Source organism: Phalaenopsis equestris, unplaced genomic scaffold (assembly GCF_001263595.1).
Source record: "Phalaenopsis equestris unplaced genomic scaffold, ASM126359v1 Scaffold000989, whole genome shotgun sequence".
In the NCBI taxonomy this organism is placed as follows: domain Eukaryota; kingdom Viridiplantae; phylum Streptophyta; class Magnoliopsida; order Asparagales; family Orchidaceae; genus Phalaenopsis; species Phalaenopsis equestris.
In genome coordinates this window covers 35105-57677 of record NW_018165428.1, presented here as the reverse complement: position 1 = coordinate 57677, position 22573 = coordinate 35105, and the positions used below count along the sequence as shown (strand labels likewise).

The 22573-nt window shown below is 35.5% G+C and overlaps 2 protein-coding genes across 3 annotated transcripts in view; one reads left to right on the top strand and one right to left on the bottom strand.

Annotated features, from left to right (window-relative positions):
• Positions 1-17098, top strand: part of LOC110032634 (outer envelope pore protein 16-3, chloroplastic/mitochondrial) — a 43265-nt gene extending 26167 nt beyond the window's left edge. For both annotated transcript variants that reach the window (XM_020736318.1, XM_020736319.1), the window contains exon 3: positions 16675-17098. In XM_020736318.1, the coding sequence (XP_020591977.1) occupies positions 16675-16826 (152 nt within the window). In that variant the 3' untranslated portion in view covers positions 16827-17098. The remainder of the gene's footprint in view (positions 1-16674) is intronic.
• A 2004-nt stretch (positions 17099-19102) lies between these two features.
• Positions 19103-22373, bottom strand: LOC110032631 (inositol monophosphatase 3-like). The gene is made up of 5 exons (XM_020736314.1): positions 22272-22373; positions 20377-20445; positions 20194-20294; positions 19844-19900; positions 19103-19461 (listed from the first exon to the last, which is right to left on the bottom strand). Exons 1-5 carry the CDS (start codon positions 22371-22373, stop codon positions 19353-19355), a joined length of 438 nt encoding a protein of 145 aa, XP_020591973.1. The 3' UTR covers positions 19103-19352.
• Between the last annotated feature and the right edge of the window lie 200 nt (positions 22374-22573).

Below are 22573 nucleotides of genomic sequence, written 5' to 3'. Positions count from 1 at the left end.
CCGCTCTCTCTGGGCATGTTTGGGTGCCTAGGCGCCCAAACCGGATGCCTAGACGCCTCACGAAAAGCGTCCATGGAGAGGTCCTATGAAAGTTTTTTATCATGGGAGGTTATGTATGATTAAAATATGATCCTCAAACATTAAAATCGACATTAAACACTTGTCATATCAAAAATTAATGCCGACCAATGGTGACAACTTTCGAGCACGGCTACACCAAGCCAATCCCGATTTCACGGTTGAAGTGTGCCAAAAAAATTTCGTCAGGATGTTTTGAGCTATTGGAAGCTACGTATCAATGAAATATGGTCCCATAACATTCAAGCGGATATCCAACGTGTGTAATAACAAGAATTGATTCCAATGGGTGCACCGGTCTCTTCCACGCATGCACTAGTTCAATGTATGTCATTAGTGGGGAGCTTGGAATGAACAAAATATGTTCCAGTAGCATTCAAGTAAACATCCTACACTCATCACATCAAAAGTTGATGTCAACAAAGATGATTAAATAATCTCTGTTAAAATTTATATTTTTGGCCGAATAAATAATATCAGTGTTTATATTATTGTTATTTGCTTATTTGGATTGGTTTATTGATTCAATATTTGAAAATAATTATTATAATTTAATGTTTTGTATCATCGATTTTTACATAGGCAAAAGTTGAGTCAATAACTAATAAAATCAAAACTTTAACATATAATTTAATTGATATTTTAACAATTACACCAAACCAATCAAATATGGTTGATTCAATTTGATTTTTTTGTATTATCCAAATGATGCACACGCCTAATTAGCTCATACCTATTGAAGCTGCTATATTATTGGATTTTTTTTTGGATTTGTCCATAGAAGAGCTTCCCGATTTGTAACTCCCAATGTGTGATATTTGACATGCATTTGTTTTTGTTTGGGTATACAAATATCAAGTGTTTTTCGTTAGTAGATGAGCTTGAAGGATCAGACCAAGTTGAAGTGAAAGTTGTATTGACTTGTTTCGAAGTGATTCTTTTTGGCAGTTTTGAGTGATTTGTGATGTTCCTTCCTTACTGAATTCTTACAAAAGATGACTTGTAGAGAATGTGTCATTGGCAAAGTCATCAATAAAATTATGATTCGATACTAGCATTTGATTCTATAATTGGATGATATGTTATATGAAATTTTGAGATCCCGTTTCTTAACATTGATTGAAAATAGAGGTTGCTATCATCAGATCTAGATTTGCTTGGGAGATTAGTGAAAGCCACATTCAAGGAGAACGTATGAATGGCTGGTAATTTCATTGGTATGATCAGTGTGCCTTGTAATTTTATGAAGATTATGGACAAGTTCTTAAACCATTTTTTTGTAACATTTTAGCTGTTTATTTTGATGATGGCCTCATTTAGAGTAACTCTAATCCAGAATACCTCAATCATAGTAGTCGTGTTCTTGAGGCTTTTCTATCATATAAGTTATATGTTATTCTAAAAAAGCATGCCTTTTTTCAGATGCAAAATTTATTTCTTTTTGATTTCTTTCAATGGATGAAAGTTTGATTCTTAAAAGAATAAGGCTATTAGATGGCCTCAACAAAATTGAATTTTTCATGTATGAAGCTTTCATGTGCTAGCCTCTTTCATTTATCATTTTATCGGAGACTTCAGTTCCATTACTCCGTTAACTGAAATCTGGAAACATGACATTCAAATGGACGGCCTGCCACAGCTAAGGCATCGACCTTATCAAATCTATAATGATTGAGTTCTGCATGCCTTGTGCTTTCTGATTCTATTGAGGTTTCTAAAGTTTCCTGTGCACTCTGTGAGTACGGATTGGTGGTGTGCTGAGCCAAGAAAATCGTCACATTGGTTAATTCACTGAAAGCTTGATTATACTTTTTCATTTTCGCATTACAACTTTTATAGAAGATAAAATTGTGTATTGGCCATGCTTTAAAATTCTTGTTTGGGAGTTACATCTAGAAGGATGTTTTATTACCTTCAGTCTCATGCTAATTTATCTTACTCAATGGGAATAACTGTAACAATATTTTTCAGATAAAATACTATTTATAAAGATGTTTTATTACCAAAGATTTGTACGACCCAAATACTTCTTTGGCATTTATCTATGGTAGGAAAGAAAAATACATGCTTTCTGTCAAAGTTTTGAGAAAAATAGGCTGAATTCTGAATAAACTCGATGTCTTTTCCCTCCCTTTGTTCTTTTCCCTTTGTTTTCATTCCATTAAATAATAATCTTATAATTTATTTTAGGTACAAAATATTATGTATAATCTATTTTAGGTAACTTAATAATACATATTTCAAATCTGAATATTCAGCTAAAAGGAAAATAAATTAGAATAAAGATATTGGAAATAATTTAAATAAGGAAGCTCCTAATTATAGAAAACTTCTAATTTAGCTGTCTGATTTCCATCATTTTTGATTGACATCTCCACTGATAACACTGTCAGGATAAAAAATTCTCAAGCCGTGAGTGCCGAAGTCGGGCGACCCCCAAACGTAACTTCCCCCCCTTTTAAGCGCCGACATAGAGAATGTTGAAGCCTCAGAGACAACTCCTAAAACATAACATGATGATTTGAGCAAAGAAAAATAAGAAATTTTTTATCGTTGCCGTCCAGAAATTTGAATCATAGACACAAGAAGGATCTGCTTCTAGTTATACGATCCAAATGCTACCGATTATAGCCCACAAATAGGATCCAGTTCCACGATCTAGATGCTATCGATCATAGCCTACAAGTAGGATCCAAATACTACCGATCATAGCCCACAAATATGATCCAGTTACACGATCTAGATGCTATCAATCATAACCTACAAATAGGATCCGCATCCTGATATCCAGTTACACGATCTAGATGCTATCGATCATAACCTACAAGTAGGATCCACGTCCTGATCCAAATGCTATTGATTTTTCCTACGACGACGAGGATGATTTGTTCCCTTATCTTCACGCCAAAAGTGTTGAATTCGAGATGTCGAAGCCGTCAGCGCTGAAGCCGAGAGTGCGCAAGCGGTGTATCTTGGTATCAACAATTACTATCCTGGTCCTGGTGGAGTTCTGGTGGCAGACTTCGTTTTTCCGCCTTTACCGGAGAGCCTACCAATGGCGCGTGAGAGATGTTCGCCTCAAAGGGTTTTCACGTCCTTGATCTCGAAGGAGTCGGCATAGAGGTCGTCGAGACGCAAGAGAGCGATCCCGTCCGCAATGTCGAATCCTAGCATAAGGCATGAACAAAATCGACACATTTCTGGAGGTTGCTGATATCAGTTGTGTTGACTCGAGTCTTCAACTCGACTCTCCGAAACTTAAGATTCATGTTTATATCAACCTTCATTTGCTTGTAGACAAGTGTGTAGATATCCATCCGGTATTTCTTCAAGGGCGAGAAGCGATGGGAAGGCACTGGAACTTTCCTAAATTGAATCTTTCCCTCCAACATTTCATGCAGCTTCATAGCCTCGAATTGAGTCCGCAACAACGGTGCGGCCGTCTTCGAAGCAGGGTCGCTGCCCTCCCCTTCCATGGCTGCCGGCGGAGCCGATTAGGCAATTCCATAGAATAGTTGGAAGAAGATGCCTGAAAACCTAGGGATCCACTGGCCAACAGAGAAGATCGCAACGAAGTAGCTTGTTGTTGCTACTACTCCGTAAATTTCTAAAAGCAGGGATTTGGGCTAGGGCTGCACAAAGACGAATACAAAGTAGAGCAGGTCGAGTCAAAGAGGAAGATGAACTAGAACGAAGTCAACGCAGACGAAGAAATAATGAGACCACGAGCAGACGAGCGAGAATAAAGACAAAGAAATAGTTTCTCTCTTCCTGTCCTGCAAAAAAGCTAGCAGAATAAAGACAAAGAAATAGTTTCTCTCTTCCTGTCTTGCAAAAAAGCTAGCGGGAAGGTAGTCTTGACGGTACTCCAACAATTATCGGTGGTGTCGGCCATTTATTTTGAAAATCATTTAAATTTAATATAATATGTATTTATGATTATAATTTTGGAAAATAATATTTTATTTTTGAAAAATGAAACCGAATGAATCTCAAATATTTGATAGTTTAGATGGCTGAGCGCGATTCCAAAAATAATACATTATCCTGAAGGATATGCATATAACTTTTTCGTAGGCTTAACCACGTACACTAAAAGATTTGTGACGTCCATTGGGTCTGCGAAATCTTTTTTATAAGCTGACAAGTTCTCCTATTTTATACGGGAGATTAAATAGGGTTTATATTAAGTTGAGTTCTTAAGTTTCCTATAGTGGCAAGCTCTTATAGTTAATTACATCTTAAATGACCGAAATCATTTAAGATCAGTGGTTCTGCTTTCAAGATTTCAAAGTTTAAGTTTCTAAGGTTAAATGTGAGGAAATAAAAAAGGAGGGGCTCAAAATAAGAACAATTATTTTCATGAGTCAATAAAGTGAAAGGTAAGGGATGTCAAAGATCCCGGGGGGGAACCCACAATTGATTCGAGTTTGGTCAATTGTGAAGCCTTATACAGTTGCAGGCGACGTGAATTTCGATAATTATGTGAATCGAGTGCGTGAATTGTGGTATTCGTGTATCATGAGTGTTAGCGGACGACACGAAGGGTTTTCTAAGGCTTTAGATCCCATGGGTACTCGAATTGAGTTTCGTCACGCTGGTTTTAATCGACTCAATCAAACTTTGAGGATTTAGAACCAGCCATATGGAACCACAATGAGTCAAGAAGTGGCTCGAATTTCTAGTTGGTGCGGGCTTTAGCTAGTTCTCTAAGGGTCAGTTCGGGGCAGCTTATTGGTGTGGTGGCATTTTGAAAACTCATCTGGCATGTTTGGGTAAACTGCATTTTGACAGCTTATGCGTTTTCAAAACGTTGAAAACAGCGTTTTCACACCGCACCTCTCTAGGTGCGGTGGCAGCTTTCTGGCAGCGGTCTGGCTTTTCCAAAAAAGATAAAAATTTCTAATAGCCACCGCACTTAGCTTATCAGCAGATTATTTTTAATCAGCTTTTCAGCAAATTATTCAATAAGTTGCAGCTGTCCCAAACAGACTTTAAGAGAGTCAGTAGGAAACCCTAAGGCTAGATCGACTCTAAGAAGAGTAAAAGACCTCATAAAAAATGAGGTGAACAAATGGACCCTCAATAGGTGTGGTGTGAAGTACAAGCATGTCGCATCTATTAGAGTTGACCGAAGTGATCAATAGAATCACCCAAAAGGATGTGCAAATATCAATATCAAGAGTTGAATTTGAGTTGAGTAAAGTTGGATTTTTGTTGGGGATTAGCAAGTGTATTTTCAAATTGTGATTGTAAGTTTGAGCATTCAAATTTGCATGTCGATTTGATTTGTTTGTCGATTTGATTTGATAGAAACCATTGCGGTAGGAAGGGATCCTTAAGCGATGCGGAATTGGATGTCATAATCCTCATCCTTTAATGTCTAATATGGACCATTGCGATAGAGGAATGTTTAAAGCAATGCGAAATCAGATGTCAGAATCCTCATCCTCTAAAATCTAATATGAACCATTGCAATAGAGGAATGTCTAAAGCAATGCGATATCAGATGTTGTGATCCTCAACCTCTAAAATATAGGGTGAATCATTGCGATAGAGGAATATCTAAAGCAATGCGGTCTTGGATGCTGTGATCCTCAATCTCTAAAATATAGGGTGAACCATTACGATAGAGGAATGACTAAAACAATGCGGTATCAGATGCTATGATCCTCAATCTCTAAAATACGATACACACCATTGCAATAGGATGAGCTCCTAAAGAAGTGCGGTAGGAGATTCGGTCCCATATCAAATAAACCGTCATCCCTCATACAAATGGGGCAAAAGATAATGAAGAGTGTGGTTCTACGTAGATGGAACCAGCTGGCCCCTTCAACACGAGAAAGATAACTCAAAGTCCCTGTTGAAGGAAACTTCGAGCCGAGAGAAGTGACGCTGGTGATAGGTCGAGAAAACTCAACCTGACTAGGTTGAAACTGAAGTTCGCAATTTTGATTTTTTTCGATGAGATTTATTTTGTGAGTTTTTATTTATTTGAAAATTTTGTTTTTGGACCCAGTCCAGACACGTGGCATCGGTGCTTCTAAGAACAAGATCTTTGTCTTTAAAACATCACGACGCACGGTGCTTCCTAAGATATGCTATTATAAAGAATGTAAAAAAAAAAAACTCATCATTTAATGTACTATGTGAATTGTATTCTTTCAAGTACACATAAAGATGTGCTATTATAAAGGATATCGCGGTTCGAGAGGTTTCGACTCTGTGGTGCCGCTGTCGTTGATATGTTTTTCATCACCACTCTTATATAAATTGTTCATGTTGCTCAAAGGAACACTTCGATGTTCTCAAATTGAAGTCATAGTTGACGTTTGCTGTGTTGAAATTGCAATTGAATTTTCTGGGTCACGTAACTCGTTCTTGAGTATAATATCAAAAGAATCTTCTTAAGTGGTTATTTTTTTTATTTTCTTAACACGCATTCTGAGACATTATAGCTCATTCGAAAGTTAGGACCCAGTCAGAGTTCTTAAAGTGAAGGACATGATCATTAGAGCATCAATTTCACTTGTCCCTTAAGTCATAATTTTGTCACAACGCCAAAATACCATAAATTTGTTACATTGAATGCACTTTTCATTGAATGCACTTTTCTTTGCACTTTTCTTGATTGTGCTTCTGATGGGCTTTGAGCATACAACGTGAACTATTCCAAAAAGAAAATTCTTCTTCATTTGATATCAAATTGTCTACAAAATTTTGAACGAACTCCGAACTATGGTGGGAGGGTCGGGACCCACTACTCGTTGTCCTGTTGATGTCCCTTCTCAAGAACTGGAACAATTGGATCGACCAAAATTATATTTGTGGAACCTCTTTTAGGTTCTTTCAAATATTCTTTCGGGGTTGTTATGTTCCCATTTATGAAATTCTTTTCGAGCTACTCTTTGAAGCTGAAACAGTTCTTTATGGTATGTCCAATCAGTTTGTGGTATGGGCAATACTAATGGTGATCCCTCTTATCGATCTCATCTAGCTTTTTTGGCTTTGACAGTCTAAATTTAGGTTTTTTGACCAAATCCTGAAATATTTCTTCCACTGCTTCTTTCTTCAATGAATATTCCTTGTTTAGACATTCTCTGATCGTAAGAGGCAATTTGCTGACTGCGTGCTGAGAAGGTTGTTGAGTATGCTGTTGTAGACATTGATAGTTCTGTTGAGGCCGCTTCAACTGTATCTGCAATGGTCGCTTCCCCTTATCAACCATTATTACTGTCCCAGACTTTTCTTCAAACACTTTCATCAAATTTGGCTTTTCAATTTTCATCTGTGGTAATTGTAATTATTTTTGAATCGTAGCTAGAGCAATCGTTAGCTCTTCTATCTTCTTCTCCATTCGGCTGATTCACAGATCCTACTGTTGAATGGTCATTTGTAATTCATCCACTGCGTTCTCCTCGATAGGAAATAGAGCGTCGCGCGAAGATGATGTGGCCCTGGCTTCAATATCATTAATTTTCGCGAACTCCTCAACCATGTAATCTGTCGAGGTGTAATCATCCTCGTTGGCATTTTTCCTTTGTTCCTCGGCTATGTGATATCGAATCTAAGTCTTTCTAGGGCGGCCTCAATTGATTCTGCTTTAGTTATATTGAAGTCGATTGGAGGATCCTGATGCACAACTTTTCCTAGGTTAGGCTCTATCGTAGTTGTAGTAGCAGCTGTCGGAATGTCAAACTCATAATCCTTTTTAGGAGAATGACCCCTTGACTTCTCTCGTAGTATCGATCTGGCAACCCTAGGTCTCCGCCACTTCTCCTTTGATACCGACTCTCCAAGGCAGGATATCCCTTTGGTGACATCGGCCCGTTGGACAGAAGTGTGGTCCTTGGTCTGCGGACCAGATGCACTATCAAGCAAGTCCTTATCCTTAACCGAGGTTAGAGTCTTACTGTTTGTGGTGACAGAAATGGTTCAGACCTGGTTTAAAGTCTCTATTGGTGAATTGGACCAAGCTGTACTTCATTCATCCTCAAGTGCATGGGGGTCAGTCGGAACCATTGGATCAGCCGAAATTATATTAATGGAACCTCTTTCAGGTTCTCTTAAATATTCTTTCGGGATCGTTTTGTTCCCATTCCTGAAGTTCTCCTCAAGCCAATCTTTAAAACTGAAGCACTCTATGGGGTGTCTGGTGCATCTATGATATGAGCAGTATCTCGGATGTCCTTTCCTGTTGACCTCAACTGGTCTCTTTGGTTCGGGAAACCTGAATTTGGGGTTTTTGATCAGATTGCGGGACATCATTTTCACTGCTTCATCTTTGAAAGAGTATGTCCTGTCTGCTCGATCAATCAAGGTTGGGAGTTGTTTTCCGTCTTTCTGATAAAACCTTTGTCGATATATTTGTTGATTATGTTGTTGATAGTCCCGTTGCTGGCGATGACGAGTTTATCGAGGTCGTTCAGCCTATAATTGCAACGGTCTTTTGTTTTTGCCAACTACTGCCACTATTCTAGACTCCTCAGTTGTTTTCATTGGCTTTGGTATCTCGATCTTCTCTAGAAATCTGAATTGATTTGTTACTTCCTGAAGATTCCGGGCTTTACTAAGTAGTTCTTCGAAAAACTTTATTGTAAATTCTTTGAGAATGAATGCAATCGGCCCATGAATAATTTTTAATAGGATTTCAACTGCATGCTGACATCTCATGCTTAAATTTTTCCATCACAGAATATAATCCACCAAAATTTTGTTTGGCTTCTGTTTCTCTACCACGAGATCACCAATGGTGATATGGTGCTGAGCTCCAGCAAACTGCTTGACAAAAAGGTTTTCCATTTCTACGAGCGTTTTTACTGAACCATTAGGCAGCTCGACATACCAGTCGAAAGCGACTACCAAATGGCTGCTAATGAGCAGGCGAAACAACAAATCATCTTTACCCCCCGTGTTGCAGCAACTTGCCCGAAAGTGTGCAACATGCTGTCGGAGGTTTCCAGTACCATCGAAAGTCTTGAACTGAGGTGGTATAAAACCCATTGGACATTGGACATCATGAAACTCTTCAGGGTAGGGCCTATCCTTCAAAACTGATGCCCTCCATTGGATTGAGCAAGAGCTTCTTTCACCTGTTGTTTTACCATTTGTTTGATATCCATTTCAGGAATTAGACTTTGGATGACATCTTTTTTTAGTTGCTCCTTTTTGTTAACAGAAGTGAGCTCTTTCCCCAGCGTGAACAATCTCTAGCTGATTTGCTTCTGAAGGTGTTATTATCTGCGGATAGTGTGTCTGCCCTTGAATCGTGGCCATAGCGGTTGTCATCCATTCTATTCTCCTTTTCATGTGGTCAATTTGTTCATCCTTCTGCTGGATGATTCTTTGGAATGCTTCAGTGGCATTTTCCTCAATCGGTGGTCGGTCATCCCGTAAAGATGACGATGCTCCGGTCTCAACAACGTGAACTTCTACAAAGTCTTCTTCTGTATAGCTTATGAAATCTTTCTCATCATCAAGTTCATTTCTTCTTTCTTCATATAATTGTTTAATATTTGCCATTAATTTCTCCAAAGTTACCTGAATTGACTCTCCTTTAACAATCGCGAGGTCAATTGAGGATGACTGGTAGATGACCTCTTTTTAAGAAAGCTCTAAAACATCAAAACTTCTTCAGGCTTGGAACCTTCCTTGATTCTCTCAGCTTTGGTGCTCTCTGCAAGTATCGGTCCAGTGGCTTTAGGTTGCCACACCATCTTTTTTTACGATGATACTTTAGGGTTGGGTGGCCCATTATCGGTATCAACACAACTGTGAGTGGTGTGCCCCCTAACAGGCGGACTGCATACGTCCATGGGCAACTTCTTTCTTTCTCTTGGCTCCTTCGCCGAAGAGAGGACATCCTCTCCTGTAACTGGGGGAGCTATCCTCGGCCTAAGACAGGACTTGACTGGTACTCTTCCCATGGGCCTCGGGGAAGTAGTGGCAGTAATGGTAGTAGCAGTGACAAAAGTGGGTGAACAGGCTCTCATATGTTGATTGGCGGGAATTCTGGGTACTGGTGGAACACTGGTGATAGGAACGACTGGGGTGCGACGATCATACAGTTGAAGCTTATAGGAGGTTCGTTGGGGCAAACCTTCCTTCTTCCTTGTACCTTCTTGACGATTTGCGTGTTAGATTCATCCTTTCTCAAAATCTGAGCCTTCATTGGGTGTGACACAACACACCCCATCCCCTTCAAAATGTCAGCAACAGAACAGTTCTCCTTCCTTTCCAGTCGCTCGAACAAAGCTCGTACTCGGACTAGCGGTGTAGCGCTCACCTTCCTCCTTTGACCCTCACAGTGGAAAGGCTGGGGTGGTGTAGCGGCAATCCTGGAGACATCTTCTTTGCTGAGGGCGGCGGACAAAGGATGAAACCTACTCCCCCCTACAGGGGCGAGGTCTGGGGTAGTCCAGCTTCTTCCACAACGGGAGTATCAGCGAAAACAGTAAACTCAAGAGCCTTTGCCCTCCTGACCTTGGCTACCTTTCCATTTCTGTTTATGTTTCGTCTTTGCGTCTGAGCCAAAGTTGCGGATATCGAACTGGACCCAATTTCAAAGACAGAGGGGATCAGACCAAAAGTTAGACTCTCCTTGGCAACGGGCTCACCAACAACTTGCACACTTTTTCCTTTTGTTGCAACAGGAGCAGTAGCGGGTGCAGAGACAGTCGGACCAGCAAGGACAACAACAATGGTCTTGGGCGCGGCCTCAACGATCCTAGCGGCAGACTTCACAGCAATGATAAAACCCTTCTTGACTAACACCCTCTTTAGTGGGAGGAACTCTTCAGCAGACCTCAAGTTAAACTCGACAATAGGCTCAACAGTTCTTAAGTATCTTAAGAAAACTTTTTGTGTTTGGAAATCTGCTCCTTTGCGTTTATCCTTTCTGTACAAAAAACTTGTAAGCTATTTTGAATTTGTTAATAGGGCATTGACATACATCCCACGTAATTTCTATGTATTTACATGTCAATTACCTAAACTTTATATCTTACATTTACGCTACCCAAATCATTCATATCACATCAAAAAGACCATTTTTAACTTTTAAAATGTAGAATAAACTTTTTTATGTATAGGTCAAGTGGGATGTATGTAAAAATTAAAGTTAAGGTGTTACATATGTAAATGTTGGTGCCAGTGTCATCTTGTGTCTCTATTCTTAGTTCTGCTTCAGTTAGAACGGATAACTATTCAGAAGTTTGAAGTGCTGCAGCCTTTGTGTCTCTATTATCTTCAAAATTCATTAATTTAGGCCTTTTCAGAGCAGAGTTCTGCATTGAATCTTCATTCGCAGAAAATTACAACTTCTAAATATGTGAATTAAGCATCAAAACTTCTGTTTCCTGCCTTGGTTTTATATTCTTTTTTAAGCATAGTCTAGTTTGGTTTTTTCCTTCTGGAGCAGAAGGCAATTGAACAAATATCATATTTGTTTCACTTCACTATTAGATTGGAAAAAAACTAAAGAGGGTGATGGTATGTCCCGAGTAGGTTTACAGTAAGGGATCTATACCGCTGTCCATGGCTATTTATACTGCTGTTCATGGCTATAAACTGCTGTTCATGGCTATAAACTGCTGTACATTGAAGTGAAAACGTAGCAGTACATTAAAATCGGTTCATGTTAAGGATATATTTGTATTCTTAGTATACTGCAGACGTTAGCAATTGGAATTCGAAATGAAATTTCTATGTTTTAGCTGGAGACAATTGAATTAGTTTTCAGAAAATGATTTTACGATTAAAATGTATTCAATTCTTTGTATGCTTCATTCCTTTGTTGTGCTTCTCATAATTTGTTAAATACTCCATATTAGTGTGTGAAATTGTATTTCACTTTTGTATATGTAAGTGTGTTTCTTTGTTGCGATCATAAATATTTGAGTGATATAAATATAAACGATAAAGAATTTTTGTGAGATATGTAAATGCAGAAGAATTGGTTGTTTTAAATTAACAGTATTTTCTAGCAGCTTAAACTTTCTCCCACATGATATTATGTTTGTGTCTCTAGAGTTTGTTTTTGGAAGTTTTACATACACACAACTCAACTCTTTTGTATTTTCACGTGTGTGCGTCCAACTCCCCTCTCTCTGATTGGAAAATGAGTAAATTTTTGGATGCTCTGTTTGTGTCGAATGAGTCTGAAGGAGTTTAATTGATTCTAAAATATCTAAGGGGTAGATATTGCAGTTTTGTAGGCAACATTACAAATTTTGCGTGCTAGATTGTTCATTTAACTAAAAAAAAATCTACAAATAAGTTGTTTACAAAACTCACAAACCAAACAACACACAAACCAAACAGCTAAACCTAAACAACTTATCAAAAATAGGGGCATAATGGTCATTTATCCAGAATCAGCTGTTTTCCAAACTCACAAACCAAGCAAACAGACAACTTACCCGGATCAACTGTTTATCACCAGCTTATCAGGATAAGTAGCTTATCTGGATAAGTTGAATAAGCTGCAACTGCCCCAAACAGACCCTTTGTCTGTTCTCCTAAATGACATTACCAAGGAGGCAATTGCTATTAATTATTACACAAATATAAGAAAAGTGTTGAATTATGATAACTCGATATATGTGTTGGCTATATTTGGTATCAACCTTTTAATTCTCATTTAGATGTCAAGTATTAAAACTATTTCTCTATCTCTCTCTGATGAGGATCATCTTCTTTTATTTTAACAATTACTTATGCACTTGTACTATTACTACATTGCTCGATGTTTATTATATGTTATTAAAATAAGTAGGAGTTTCCTTAATCGTTAGTAATTTTATTTTATAGTAAATTTGAAGAAGTTCTTACAAAGATTTTTTTTTGAACATTATCTTCTAAAATTTTCATAAAGACCCATGCACTGATTACTCTAGAGAAGTTCTCATAAAATTAAGTCATGTGTGTGTGTAATGTATATTTTATGTCGTAATTATCTTGTTTTGAAAATGCATAACTATTTTTTTATAATATTTTATCATTTGTTTTTTAATTGGACAACGATGACGGCGACGATTACAACAAGAAGAACAATAAGCTTTTATCCCACTAAGTGGGGTCGGCTACATGAATCCTTTCTCTCCATTGTATACTGTTGAGTGTCTTTTTTTTCATTTAATTCTAATAAATTAATATCATTTTTATACAACATGCCCAGACCTTTTTAGGTTTATCTTTACCTTTCTTACCATAAGTCGAATCTAGAACATCTACTCTCCCAACCTAATAATCAGATGGTCGACATTTAATGTGACCAAACAATTTAAAAAGACTCTGCCAGTGGAGCTACACCAACTCTTTCACGGATATATTTGTTTCGTATTTTGCCTCTAAGTGTAAAGCCACATCTACCCAAGCATTCTCATCTAAGAAACACTAAACTTAGTTTTATGCTTCTCTTTTATAGGCCAATATTGTTCCATAAAACATTGCAGGTCCCACCCTATCGCACAATAGGCTCGATGCATTCCTCCACTTCAACCCAACCATCCAATTTGAATTCTATTTGAATTCTTTTAATAACATCCCATCTATATCACCATCACTTTGAACAATAGACCCGAGATATCTAAAACGTTTATCACTTTTAATTATATGATCACCCATTGTTACAACTCTGCCACTAGATTTACTACTACTAAAATTACATTTCATGTATTCAATTTTAGATATACTCAAACGAAGACATTTTGACTCTAAAGTAAACCCCTATAATCCAAGTTTTTCTTGGACTTTTTCTCTAGAATTATCCACAAGAAGGATATCAGTAGCGAAAAGCATACACTAAGGTACATCCTCCTGTAAATGTCCAACAAGAGTATCCGTAACTAAAACAAAAAGATATGGGCTTAAAGTCGATCCCTGATGTAATCCAATTGAAATAGGAAAAGACTTGGTCAATCCTCTTTCTATTCTAACACAAGTAACAATTCTATCATACATATTTTTAAGACTTGAATATAAGCTATATCAATACATTTATTTTCTAAAACTCTCCAAAGAACTTTTATTGGAACTTCAGCATAAGTTTTTAAAATCAATAAAAATCATATGTCGATCCTTCTTACTCTCTTTGTACTTCTCTTCAAACCTCTCAATAAATTTGTTGCTTCCATAGTAGACTTATTCGGCATAAATTCAAACAGATTATGAGAAATTTTTATATCATGTCTTAAATCGTGTTCAATTACTCTCACCCATTATTTTAATGTATAACACATTAACTTAATTCATCTATAATTTGCAGTGCATCTCTTTTATTCTTAAAAATGGGTACCAAAATACTCTTCCTCCTCTGAAACATATGTTTAGTTTTTAAAATAATATTAAAAAGTTGAGTAAGCCAAGAAATTTTCATATCTCATAAATATTTTCGCACTTCTATTGGAATACTAACAAGTCCAACTGATTTTCCACACTTGATTTTCTTTAAAGTCTCATTAACTTCCTTTTTACTAATGTGACAGTGCAAATAAAATTTTTTTATTATTATTAACACTATTAAGGCTTTGTTGTTGTTGTTGTTGTTGTATTAACACTATTAAAATCGCTAAAGTTGATTATATTTTCAAAAATTTTATTGGAAAGTTTATTTAAATATCTCACCCACCTACGTTTTTTTTTTAACTGAAGTTAAACAAGAAATGAAAATAAGATTGAAAAGATAAAACCATTTAGCGGCTAGTAATTAAATGAAACAGAAAGATTCTTGTTACAAAAGCCCACTGAAATTAGTAAAAAGGTGGTTTAAGATTATTTATTTCTTTATATAATTATATGTATTATAAAGTATTAATGGTTTGACTTATTCATAAGAATTAATTGCTTTGATTTTGCTTGACAAAGCCTTATAAATATTTCTAATAATATTATGGATTTTAACTACTATGACTTTTGATTGAATCATTAAGTCCATTTGTCCACTCATTATGGCTACGAACAATGAAATCATGATTCTTTTACTGATTTGATAGCTATGGATGAGATGCATTAGCAGTTTTTGAGATAAGCAACATTGGTTGCATTGAATCAAGCTAATTTTAATATGTTCTATGTATTATGTTTACATCATGTTTGATTTTTTATAAATACATGTTATAATATGAATATTTTTGTGGGCTCGGACAAACTGCAACATTGGTTGCATTGAATCAAGCTAATTTTAATATGTTCTATGTATTATGTTTACATCATGCTTGATTTTTTATAAATACATGTAATAATATGAATATTTTTGTGGGCTTGCTGACAAACTGCAACATTCGTTACATTGTTTAGGCATCCATTTTTCTTGTTCAATTTGTCAAAAAAAAATAAAATAAATAAAGATCAGTGTGGAGACCGTTCTCTTTAGAGGTCTCTTAAATTTGTATATGAAAATGACTCGTGTAATCCTTTTTTTGGGGGAAAGGGGCGGGGGCAGAATTTTACAAGCATAGAACCTAATTCTTATGCATTTACTTATCTCACACCCAAACTTTGATTTTTTACTGCGAAAGAACGTCTAACGAACCTAATTCTTATGCATTTACTTATCTCACACCCGAACTTTGATTTTTTACTGCGAAAGAACGTCTAATTATGTATGGAAAGTGGATTTCAGCTTTAATAGTGTAATCCACCTTTTCATACATGGTTAAATGTGCTTAGATTTTAAAAATTAAAGTTTGGGTGTAGATAAGTAAATGCATAAGAATTAGGTGCTGCCCATGTAAATTTCGGTTTTTTTAAGGCTGTAAACAGATACTAAGCCTGAATTTTTTATTTATTTGTATTTTACAAAATCCTAGAAACTTTAAGCATCGCATTTCTTTAATAGCGGTTCTTTCATGTTAAGCAGGGTGTAAATGCTACATGATAACCCCTTTAATATAATCTGCTGTTGGAGTAAGCTTTGAGGCTGCTTGGTCGGATGCTTTTAAAGTACATTTATTTTAGAAAACTGTAGAGTTGTTGGAGTGCATGCTTGTTAGAAACATGAGTTCTTGGTTGAAAGCAAATTAATGAATTTAAAAGTTTCTTTGTGTGTGCCATGATATATTTCAAATTCGGTGAAAAATCAAATAATATTAGGATTAGGAAATTAATTTCATTTTGAAAGAAAGTTAGAAAATAGATAAATTAGCCTAGTTTAAAATTTTCAATTTTAAATATATAGTTAGGAGAAAAAAAAGAGAAATAAATTTAAATTTTGAAATGGAACCTTAAGTTTTAATTATTGTGATTTGAAAGAGAACCAAATGCTAAGTATCAGCTTGTACGAAATTGATCCAATTAAATCAAAATATATTTTGGTTTGATTTGGATTGATTTTAGCAAAGGCTTAGTCGATTCCATATTTTGGATTTTAGTTTCATTCACTTTGGAATAATTTGTGAATTAATTTATCAAAATTTTGCTTTGCGTTTCACTTGCTTCTTACAAAACGCCAAAAGAATTGGAATAAGAAAATGGAATACAGTACAATTTTAATGTTTCTGCCAAAACAACCTGTGTATGTAGTGCATGCTATATCTAATCCCCTAAAATGAGTTAATGGTCAACTAACTTTGCTGGTAAACTAATAATCTGCAGGGAAATCCATTCCGTCGGCACTCGCCGCAGGGTCAGCTCTGGCTGTGACTTCTGCTATCCTTGACATCGGCGGTCGGACGACAAGAGTTGATGTAGGCAAGGAATACTATCCTTACACCACTGAGAAGAGGCCCTCACCCTCTGTTAGTTGATCACTTTAAGCATCGTGCAGAACCTTCACTTCTTATTCGTTTCCTAATTGCTGTGATTGAGAAAATTTACTGTTCTTAATCATCCTTGTTACTTGTTTTTTTTGTTTTTGTTGACTGAGAGTTGCAATATATCTTAATAATTTGCAGTCGTTTGTATGTACGCTGGTAATCTGAAAGATTATTCTGAGGGAACATGCATTGTTTTTCTATATCTAAAATGATGCGTACTGAATATGGATGGGTTTTTGAATTATATTGATCCCTTGTGACCAGATTCCTGTTTTGAGTTTTTGCTTGGTTCTGGTGATGCAAATTTGCGCATTTGCTGAGTAAGAGACAAACAACCGTGAAGTGGATTTGCAGAGTTCCAAACTTCTAGTATGAACTAGGTTGATGATAAAGACATTAACGGTCTATTTGAATGTTTATTTTTTGGTTTTGGTGATATTTATAAATTAACCATGTAGGTTAATTTTTTCAACCACCGAATCGGCATGATGATAAAGACATTAACGGTCTATTTGAATGTTTTTATTTTAGGTTTTGGTGATATTTATAAAGTAACCATGCAGGTTAATTTTTTCAACCATCGAATCGGTGCCGAATCGGCATATTTACACGTCACAATCAAATTATTCAGAATTTGATTAACATATATATATATATAAAAGGTTATACCATGAATTTTGATATTTGAGTGGGAATTTGAAAAATGAATGAAAAGGGGTGGTTGATTTGTAAATAGTTTCATTGCCCTTTTTTGTGTAAAAGTGATTATAAAATTATGATAAAAAATAAAAAAAAAATTATGGTTGGTATCATAAATATTTTTTTAAAAAATAAATTAGGCATTAATGTTCTTAATACCTATCATAATAATAAAGGGAAATTTACATATGTTGCACATAATTCATGTATTTACATCTAACACCTAAATTTTTGTATTTGCATATATAATATTTTGGTGTTTTGAATTCCTGCGTGAAAAGATGTATTTTACATTAAAAAAAATGGAAATAATATTAATTTTGATAATGATATTAAATATTTGAGTGTTATTTGTGCAAGTTTTGAAGCTTGGAGGTTAGATATGTAAATACATAAGAATCTGTGCTATGTAGGTTTTAACTTGAAAAAAATAGCTTATCATCACTAGAAACAATAATTAAATAAAATTGTGGTGGCAATTTCATAATTAAATAAAATAGGTTTTAATCTTTCATATCACATAAAAAAAAAATACCATCATTTTAACTTTTAGAAATTGAAATGCCCCATTTCATACAAGGGAAAGGTGGCATGCATGTACGTTAAAATTGAAGTTTAGATGTTAGATATGTAAAAACAAAGGAATTGAGTGGTATGTGTAGATCTTTCCTAGTTTTAAATATATGCCGTATTTACACGTCACAATCAAATTATTCAGAATTTGATTACCATCTATATATATATCAGGTTTTACCATGAGTTTTGATATTTGAGTGGAAATTTGAAAAATGAATGAAAAGGGGTGGTTGATTTGTAAATAGTTTCATTGCCCTTTTTTGTGTAAAAGTGATTATAAAATTATGATAAAAAAATAAAAAAAATTATCGTTGGTATCATAAATATTTTTTTAAAAAATAAATTAGGCATTAATGTTCTTAATACCTATCATAATAATAAAGGGAAATTTACATATGTTGCACATAATTCATGTATTTACATCTAACACCTAAATTTTTGTATTTGCATATATAATATTTTGGTGTTTTGAATTCCTGCGTGAAAAGATGTATTTTACATTAAAAAAAATGGAAATAATATTAATTTTGATAATGATATTAAATATTTGAGTGTTATTTGTGCAAGTTTTGAAGCTTGGAGGTTAGATATGTAAATACATAAGAATCTGTGCTATGTAGGTTTTAACTTGAAAAAAATAGCTTATCATCACTATAAACAATAATTAAATAAAATTGTGGTGGCAATTTCATAATTAAATAAAATAGGTTTTAATCTTTCATATCACATAAAAAAAAAAAAAAATACCATCATTTTAACTTTTAGAAATTGAAATGCCCCATTTCATACAAGGGAAAGGTGGCATGCATGTACGTTAAAATTGAAGTTTAGATGTTAGATATGTAAAAACAAAGGAATTGAGTGGTATGTGTAGATCTTTCCTAGTTTTAAATATATGCCCAACACTCTATAAATGGCAAGAAGGCTAAAAATAGGTCAAATGTAAATTCCAGTGTGTAAATTAAATCAATAAAAATTCCAGTATATAAAAGAATATATATTTGTATACATTTGTCATAATCAACATTTGGAGTCCAAAAACAAGGCAGGGAAGCCAACATAGGCAGCTAATACATGATAAAAATAAAAATAAAAATGATATTTCATCAGAATTCGGATCGGTTGAATGAAAGAGGGATAACTTAAGAGGAACAATGTGTATTTTGATAAATTTAAATGCGAGAGAAGCTGGACATTTTCTTCAGACTGGGAGATTCAGACATTGTTGGCCTGCTGGAATTATTAAGGGCCGTTTCCTTCTGCTTCCCTCAAAGCACCAACAAATAGATCCTTCAGATGGCCGTTTGATGCAGCCACTCTCCTTGACATGATGTCAAAATCCCCTCCATGCCTATTTGAAAAATTCCCAAAAATGAAAATGAAAAATGAAAAATGGCATTTACATGCCTGCCACACAATTCTTGTTTATTTACATATTTAATACTTTCATATTTACATTCATAACATTCAAATCATTAACATCGCATCAAAATTACCACTTCACTAACTTTCTAAAAGTCAAATGCACCATTTATGCTTTAGTTTATAGCACCAAGGTGCTGTAAATGTAAAAACTAAACTTTAGGTGTTAGATATGTAAATCCATAACAATTGTGTGGTACGAATGTAAATTTCCCAAATGAAAATATATTTGATTCATGCACTATTTTAATCATTTGTACATGCATATATGACTGTCAACCACGTGTTGTTCTGGTGTAAATTGGACTTACGGGTCGAAAATGAGTCCTCCAGCTTCTTGAAGAATGATTGCCCCGCCAGCAACATCCCTACAAAAGCAAAATCTTATTGAGTCGCTTAACCCATAGGCACCTAAAGTTTAAAAAATCGGAACCAAATAAAATACCACCAAATTCCTACGTATTTATAGATTCAACACCGAAACATTTTTACATTTATATCACCCAAATCTTTCATATTACATAAAAAATATCACTATTTTAACTTTGAATACAGCTCTTCGTTATGCAAAAATTGAAGTTTAAGTGTTAGATATGTAAATCCATAGGAAAAAAGTGGGATGTAGGTAAATATTTCAAAAAATAATGAATGTGCAACATACCAAGGACCGCCAAACCCGAGTTCATAGAAGATGTCAATCCTACCACAAGCAACACTACAAAGGTTCAATGCACAGGAGCCATCCATCCTAAGGGATCTCACCTGGTAAATGCCAATTTATGAAAAAACATTTCACAGACTCAAATTATATTTTCTATAAATAGAGTTTTTGAGTGTGATCAACCTTAAAGAGGAGGCTGTTGATTCTGTTTGTTGTAGCATCTACAGTGGGCTTATCACGTGTTGTTCCAACCTGCTCCAATATTTTTATTAGAATCACAAAATAATCAAACAAAATAACCAAAATTTAAAGGCTATTTCATTATAAATTTTAAATGATAAATAGTTTTTTGAACAGGACAAGATGCTTGATTATGTGCAGAATCAACGATTTATTTAAAGGCCTGATAGTGATGATCTTGTAAGATTGCACAGACTTTATCCTCGGGGAGACATTTAAAATAATAACACTGCACACATGTCCATATATTTCTTACCCTACAATGTACCTTTTCCCCTTCAAATTATTTTTCTTTATGGATCCACTTTATGTATAAGATAAGATTGTTAGTGGGCATTCCTAAACTAGACAGTATATAAGTCCAGAATTATATATTCTCTACTACAATGAGAAGATAACTGAGCTTTTTTGGTCAGAAAATCAAGTTGAAAATCCTATTTTTCATATTTTGTGCTCAACATTGAGATGTCTGAACTTGCTTGATTTCCACGATTAAATTGTAAGCACATACTTCTCCTTTTGATATCTTCTCCATCACACGGAGATGTTCAGCTTTTTGATCTCATGTGATTAAGTTGCAAGTCCTATGTTTTATACCTTTCACATCTTTCACATCCTTTTGATACATTCTCTATTATGATGAGAAGATATTTGAGCCCTTAATCATATAAGATTGAGCTCTTTTTTTACATAAATATGTTTTACATGCAATTAAGCTATAAGTCATGTCTTCCATACCTTTTGTTTCTCCTTTAATACATTAAGAAGACTTTTGGGCTTCTTGATCTCAGTCCCATTGAACTTTATTGTTCTTTAATCGAATTAAGGAGATATTTAAGCTTGCTGATCTCTTATGGTCAAAGCTACAAGTCTTATTATAGGTATCATCTTCGCCACATGAAGAATGCACATTTTTTTACTACCATTCCCTCCTAGAGTATAGATAGGCTTGTCAACTTTGGCATGTACAATCACATACGGTACTATATATCCAATCTGGGTTCCTCCCTTGTTCGATAAAGAGTGTAATCATGTCTATCAGTCTGGGGCTTAGTCTACGCCCTTGGTCTATGAGAATCCTTGGATGAGATAATCTATGATTGCAAGGTTCCTTAATTCACCACATGACAAAAAAAGACTAAGGGCACCAATGACCCAAAATGATGGAACCATGTGATCTTAACTAAGGTCATCATATCCTCTAATAAGTTAGTCTTCACTTTTTAACATCCATTTATCTAGTTTTTTTGGACAAGTGGGGCAGCTTATAAGTGCGGGGAGGTTTTTAAAAACGCCGTGGTACCGTTTGGATTGCGTCTTTTGCCCGCTTATTCGAAAACGCAGTTCTATTTTTACACTAAATGTAGGTCGTGAGTCGAACCACGCGGTCAACCCGCGGGCCGTGTTTCAGTATAAGCTGTTTATCCTGAAACGCACAAGCTGCCCCAAACACACCCTTAGTCTTCACTTTTTAACATCCATTTATCTATTTTTTTTGGACAAGTATTTTTTTGGACAAGTGCCTCCATACATTAATGTAAGCCTCTCTTTTGCATCTATTTCAGTGTCATTGTGTTAGTGTGTGTGGAGCCTGATAGCATGACAAGAACACAACCCAAGGCATTCCAGCACCCAAGTGCCCAAGAGTGGTGCCTCGATGCCAATAGGGGTGCCCAGTGAACCAAGTACCAGAAAATCAAGAGCCCTGAATGGGCACAGTTTTGTCACAGGATGATCGTTTTTAGGTTCGAAAATAGAGCATTGAGTATTTTGGAGCTCGTTAAGGGCGGTCCATCGCCAAGAAAAATGACTCCAAACAACGTGTGGAAAGATATTACCGTGAAGGGGTTTCTCTTCCCGATCGGATTTGTGTCCTTGACTTCTATAGGACGGACGCATCTCTCGGCAGTGTGTATAACAATAGCAAGACAGAGCGACATGTGCAATGAGTTCTGTGTTGGATTTCTACGATTTGCTCTTATGCGATCAAGAGAGGAGGAGCGTCCTGAGTTCGAGACTTGTAGAGAGGAACTCTGAGTGTGGTTTAATTTTGTATATTTCTGCTCATTTTATAGTAAAATTTTTTGTGTTGTATGACTACGTGATTTTTTTCTATTCTCGAGTTTTTTCAAGTTAAATC

Bases quoted from the DNA above. Each gene is read 5' to 3' on its own strand.
- LOC110032631 (XM_020736314.1), bottom strand. From the start codon at position 22,373: ATGTCGCTCTGTCTTGCTATTGTTATACACACTGCCGAGAGATGCGTC. The intron at 20,446-22,271 runs GTAATATCTTTC...ATATTGGAGCAG, and splicing joins GGAAGAGAAACCCCTTCACG to GTTGGAACAACACGTGATAA. The intron at 19,901-20,193 runs GTATGTTGCACA...TTGCTTTTGTAG, and splicing joins CTCGGGTTTGGCGGTCCTTG to GGATGTTGCTGGCGGGGCAA.